This window comes from Quercus robur, chromosome 3 (assembly GCF_932294415.1).
Source record: "Quercus robur chromosome 3, dhQueRobu3.1, whole genome shotgun sequence".
Lineage (NCBI taxonomy): Eukaryota > Viridiplantae > Streptophyta > Magnoliopsida > Fagales > Fagaceae > Quercus > Quercus robur.
The window spans coordinates 55,860,932-55,867,501 of record NC_065536.1 but is presented as its reverse complement, the minus strand read 5'-3'; the positions used below and the strand labels follow the sequence as shown (position 1 = coordinate 55,867,501).

Here is a 6,570-nt window from a genome sequence, read left to right as displayed (position 1 = left end):
TATTACGATTCCAAATATCCACCCAATTGTCTTTAATTGACCAAAATACCAACAAATGTCTGGTTCTTAGGTTCCCACTATTAGACCATAGCGACCACTCCACAACCTCAAAATTAAGAAGTATTTCCAACTCACGTTGATGCCCACCGCCACCTCATAATTCAATCTGTCCCCGCGACGCACCAAATCAAACCCCATAATTTTTTTAATTAAAAAAAAAATATATATTGTTGAAGTGTTGGTCCAAGGCGGTAGGTGCCACATGTGTGTACTACTCAGTTCCCGCTACACCAAAGTCTGAACCCAACCAAACTCAATTCTATAATTAGTATTTAAAAAAAAAAAAAGAAAAAAAAAATTCAGTTGGCAAGTTGGCAGTTATAAATAGACCAAGCCATAGACTCAAAGATTTCAAAGTTCTTTGTTTCTAAATTTATCACAAACTTCGTATTAGTGAGCTTCCTCCTGCTTCTCTTTCAACGGTAATTCTTCTCTCTCTTTTTTTTTTTTTTTCATTTCCCCTATTTTTGTGTTCCGAATAAATTTGATTTTTTTTTTTTGCCGGATCTGCGTGAATCATGATCTAGATCTGGGGCATTGGATTTTTTTTTTTTGGATATAAACTGGCGGCTGAGATTTAATTTTTCACAGGTTAGAGAGAAATCGGAAGGAAATGGCACGCAAGAAGATCAGAGAGTACGATTCCAAGAGATTGTTGAAAGAGCACTTCAAGAGGCTCTCTGGCCGTGAACTACCCATTAAATCAGCCCAAGTAAGTTGTGCCAAAAATTCGTAATTTCTGGATTTTTGAAAAAAATTATCAATTTTTTAGCTTAAAATTTGATGATTATATGTTTAAATACCGAATACTAATTCAAATATTTTTGAAAAAAATGTTGCGAAAGTTCTGAAATCTTAGAGATTAGGAATGATATATTAGTGTTAATCAGCGACTTCGTTATAAAATAGATCTACATCGATTTTATCTCTTAAAGCATAGATACTTTAAGAAATCTGACCTCCTGCTAAGATACCCAAAAAAGCATAGATACTTTATTTAGAGTGTTGTACCAATCATTTTATATTATGCTTTTTCAGAAATTGTTTGTTTGTGTCGTTGTGTTGCAGCTGAACTCGAATACGTATCCATGTCCTTGCTTTTTAGCATATATAATAATAAATTACTGATTGTTCTAAAAGCTTAAGCCATTGAGAAATGATGAATTTAATCATTTAAGCTAACAATATTATATAACTGTAGATTTGAATTGGGATATTTTCTGAGATTTGATCTTCCATGATATGTTTTTTGAAATTAAGAAAAAGCTTATTTTCTTTTCTCTTCATTAATTTTAGCTTTATGATTAGGATAGATATTGGAATTTAATGTTGTTTTTTTTTTTTTTTTTTGGTGTGTACTTTTTGCTTGCATCAGGTCACGGAATCAACAGATTTCAATGAGTTAGCCCAAAACGAACCTTGGCTTTCATCGATGAAGTTGGTTGTGAAACCTGATATGTTGTTTGGGAAGCGTGGGAAGAGCGGTTTAGTTGCCTTGAATCTCGATTTGGCTCAAGTTGTTACATTCGTGAAGGAGCGTCTTGGCAAAGAGGTACCTAACTTTTTTTTCTTTTTTTTCCTTCACTCTTACACTGTATGATTTTGTTGCTTTATACTGTAGTTCATTGATTTGAGCATCTTTTTTTGCGTGAATTTTATTGGTGTTGGTTTATAGGTTGAGATGGGTGGATGTAAAGGACCTATTACGACATTCATTGTAGAACCTTTCATCCCACACAACGAAGAGTTCTATCTTAATATCGTCTCAGACCGAATTGGGAATAGCATAAGCTTTTCAGAATGTGGAGGAATTGAAATTGAAGAGAACTGGGATAAGGTACTCTTTGATATGAAATCATTACTTTTTTTAAGTCATTATTCCTAAGAACTTTGTACTTCCAAATTGTACTGTCTCTTTGCCTTTGTAAATTATTTCACCTCAGAGCTCCGTAATTTACCAAAGGAATATGTACTTTTTGCAGGTTAAGACTGTATTTATCCCAACAGGAGTGTCTCTTACATCAGAATTATGTGCTCCACTTGTTGCGACGCTTCCTTTGGAGGTAATTTTTCCTTTATTGATAATCTTCGACCCTTTTGTTTTCTTCTTCTTGGTGATATATCAGCTTCACTGGAATTGATAAATCATCCTTCTTGCATTATTCTTCCCTTCCTTGACTTCAATACATAGTTTATAGGAGATTGGGGGGGGGGGGTGTGGAGGAAAATAAAATTTATTCAGTGAATGATTCAGCTTAATGCATAGGCATAAAAAATTGTTATAAATTCAATGCTCATGCTATGTGAAATCTCACACTTACTGTTTGTGGGCCCTAGTATTAGCTTGAATTTGAAATCTTGACAAAAAAATTTTGTTCATTCAGATCAAAGTAGAGATTGAGGAGTTTATCAAAACAGTTTTTACACTATTTCAAGGTATGTTATAGATATTTGCCAAATCAATTCAATTACATATCTGAAGACAATTTTATTAACAGATCAGATCTTATGTTAACATTTAATCTTTATGTGCCAGACCTGGACTTCACTTTCCTAGAGATGAATCCTTTTGCTTTGGTTGATGGAAAGCCTTATCCTTTGGATATGAGAGGAGAGTTGGATGATACTGCTGCTTTCAAGAACTTTAAGAAGTATGTCCTGTTTTCTTTGTTCATTTTTACCATTCTCTCTCTTTATTTTGAACCAAACAAATTTTGTAATTAATACTTTTACTGCATGGCTTCAACTTTGATCTCATCTTACGTGATTTTATCTTGCAGGTGGGGCAGTATTGAATTTCCAATGCCATTTGGAAGAGTTATGAGTCCTTCAGAGAGCTTTATTCATGGACTAGATGAAAAGGTAAAATTGATGCCTTAACACCCTGAATCTGAAATCTGTTTCCACTTGCAAAATCATATTGTCCTGGAAAATTTTGAGCAATATTAAATTTTCTTTTATTCCTCACAAGCGAACATCCTTTTGTCTCTCTATTTCTTGATGAATTTTGTGATTGCCATCTATTGTTAAAATTATGTATATGGCTATTGCTACAACTTTTGGTTTAAAAGAATGTTTGTAAGAATATTTATATATCAGCATTCAGAAATCCCCTAAGTTCTTATCAAGGCATTTCAAGTCATCTCTGGCTTTTGAATCTTCACTATAAATTAAGATTCTTGTATTCTCTTTATGATATATTCATATTGTTTAATTTTAATGAAATCTTAGTGAATCACATTGCTAGCTTCCTTTATGAGAATCTTATTAAGTCTATTAATTAATCTTCTTCTTCTTTTTTTTTTTTTCCACCTGCTTGCAGACAAGTGCTTCTTTGAAATTCACAGTTTTGAACCCTAAGGGTCGAATTTGGACCATGGTAGCTGGAGGAGGTGCAAGTGTTATCTATGCAGATACGGTGTGGTTCTCTTTTGTTTTTAACAGTAGTGCAACTATTGTTAAGTTTAACTTTTGTTCACCTTAGCATAAATTTCATGTGTTCTGATCATTATTTCTTAATCAGGTTGGGGATCTTGGCTACGCTTCTGAGCTTGGAAACTATGCAGAATATAGTGGAGCTCCCAATGAAGATGAAGTGTTGCAATATGCCAGAGTTGTACTTGATGTAAGGACATACCGTACACACTATAGTGTTGTGTTATAATGTTGCATGAACAAATAAACACTAGTTTTGTGCTTGTCCAGCTTGTGTTGTCCTTAATTTCTACTAAAGATAGCATGAGGACCATGTTCTAATTATGCTCACCATCAGAATTTTATTATATTTGGAAAATTCTTATGTACTTCTGGAGCATAGAGAAATGATGCTCCTTCCTCTCACATTCATAGTGGACTCTACCATGAATTTAAAGAGTAGACTCTACCATGAATGTGAGAGGAGGGAGCATTATTCTTTGAACTCTTGGAGTATTTAAGAATTACTCATTATATCTTCCCTGCTAGCTCTTAAAATAATCCATTGCTCCTGTACAGTGTGTTACTGCTGATCCTGATGGCCGTAAGAGAGCCCTTGTAATTGGAGGAGGAATAGCTAACTTTACTGATGTTGCTGCTACATTTAATGGTATAATTCGTGCCCTGAAGGAGAAGGTGAGCGTAACCTGAATAAACTTAACTTAATTTCATAGTGTTCCTTTGCTTATTGTAAGCATAACTGATTACAAAATGTTAATAAATCAGGAATCAAAACTTAAAGCAGCAAGGGTGCACATTTATGTGAGGAGAGGAGGTCCTAACTACCAGAAAGGCCTGGCAAAAATGCGTGGACTTGGAGAGGAAATTGGCATCCCAATTGAGGTATTAATATAGTGAAACACTCCAGACCTTTTTGCTGATATGTGAAACTGCAACAAATCTGATACAGAACACCTTAATATTGACATTAGCATTAAAATGAGCATCTCCGAAGTGTCTTATTTTCAATTTCTCTTATAGGTTTATGGGCCTGAAGCAACAATGACCGGAATATGCAAACAGGCAATCGAGTGTATCACTGCAGCTGCATAATCAACTGCTGAACATTTGTCTTTGTTGTACTTCTATTTTCATTTTCAAGCCAAGTTTCAGGTGTCTATTAAATCTTAGTTCGACTTTCTTGGTACCAGAAACATCAGCAAAGTGTAATTCTATTTGTTAATGGACCAATAATAATGGTGTCCGAAGCTCTGGATGTAATCTGCCTGATGTTATTGTGTTACAATAATAATGAGCTTATACCGTTACATTTTTCTCACTTGGTTACATATGTATTGGGAACGACACCATCACACTTATTCCTCTCTGCCCTTCAAGGTTATCATAGCATAAGAACAACAATCTTTTTAGATCGGAGATGAAACCAGAGCCTAATTTATGCCTGCTAGTCATAACTTTTTAAATATTTGCTTTTTTTTTTTTTTTTTTTTGGTTTGGCCAACTTATTTTTTAAAACCAATAAAAATAAGCTCTCCTATTGAATTGTTCATAGGTCCAATGGGGGCAAGATTATGAGTAAACATTTATGGTGTTGGCCTAGGCCCAACTGTCCAGCCTTACAAATTAGAAATTTAGTTTTGTCACCCATTTCCAGTCCCGAGAGACACATTATATAGTCTACATTGGTCTGACTATATACATATATATATATATATATATATATATATATATATATAAAATGTTACGTTCATAACATTTTCATAATAAATTATAGGTGGTAAGTTGTTATTGGTTCTAATTTGAATTCACAACTTAAATTACTTTTCTGTCCTCCTATAATAGCAAATAACAACCTACCACCTACGATTTATTATGATAGTGTTGTGAAAATGTTGTAAACATAGCATTTCTCATATATATGTGTGCGCGCGCGTGCATGTGTTTAGGTAAAACTTAGATACATTATATACAATTTTTTTTTTTTTTTTGGCATTTAGCTTGATTTCACTAACAATTTCATTAACAGAAAAAAATAAATAAATAAATAAATAAAATAAAATAAAATTTGTTTAGTAACATCTCGAGTCTTAGAGACTTGAGTTCCATAGAAACAACAACCCACACGGTAGAGCTTGCAAAGAAGAAGAAGAAAGAGAGAACCCCCTACAGAGAAGAAAGAGACAACCACCAAAGGATCAGGTTTGCAAATCTAGAGGGAAGTAGCTTCAGCCTTCAAGGCCCAATATGGGCTTGATCTAGAGAGAAGAAGAAGGATCAGATTTGGAGAAAAGAAAAATGATCGGTGGTAAGCTCGAGTTTTTCTCTTGGTTTTCTTTTAAGGAACTCTAGTCTTAAAGACTTGAGTTCCTTCATTGATCTCGAGTATTATAGACTCGAGATGTTATTTTACAAATATGATTGCAAAACCTGTCATCTAACAAAATTGTTAGAAAAATCAAGCTAAATGCCAAAAAAAAATCTCATTAGATACAATAATTGGTTGTTTTGAATTTAATTATTTTTAGAAAAGATAATACTATTCTTATTTTATTAGTTAATGTAGTCAGCCAAGTGTTTGAAAAGTTTTATCATAAATAGCAATCTTTTTTGTAGTGCCATATCTAACCGATTAAGTTGACAACAATTTTTCAATTCGAAGTCATAAATTTGCCCAAAAAATTTTCTATTTGTTTACCATAGAGATAATGAGAAACACATTTATCACTCAGGTAAAAAAAGTCATTAAAACATATGTTGCCAATATTTATTGAAACATGTGTTACCAACATTTATTGAAACATATGTTACAATAAGTCTTTTTTATTTATTTATTTTATTTATTTTTTATAAATAATAACATTTCATAAGTTTTTTTTAGAGTTCTGTCCCTCTAAATTAAATGAGAAAATAAAAAGTAAATTTGAAATTTTTACATTACCATTGCATTTTCTCCTAGGCAAAAATATAATGAGAGATGGGCAAAGATGGGCTCTTGTCCAAAAAAATTGCCTCTAACAACCATTAATTTTAATTTTATATGGCTAAATTCTTTAGTTCCTTCCCAATAAGAGTTAT

General features: G+C 33.0%; 1 protein-coding gene across 1 annotated transcript; it reads left to right on the top strand.

Moving 5' to 3' along the window:
- The first annotated feature begins 319 nt into the window (after window positions 1-319).
- Window positions 320-4,813, top strand: LOC126718460 (ATP-citrate synthase alpha chain protein 1). The gene is made up of 13 exons (XM_050420660.1): window positions 320-482; window positions 652-772; window positions 1,436-1,612; window positions 1,736-1,897; window positions 2,043-2,123; window positions 2,445-2,496; window positions 2,597-2,711; window positions 2,841-2,922; window positions 3,383-3,478; window positions 3,584-3,685; window positions 4,054-4,170; window positions 4,261-4,377; window positions 4,516-4,813. Exons 2-13 carry the CDS (start codon window positions 674-676, stop codon window positions 4,585-4,587), a joined length of 1,272 nt encoding a protein of 423 aa, XP_050276617.1. The 5' UTR covers window positions 320-482; window positions 652-673; the 3' UTR covers window positions 4,588-4,813.
- Window positions 4,814-6,570: the final 1,757 nt, after the last annotated feature.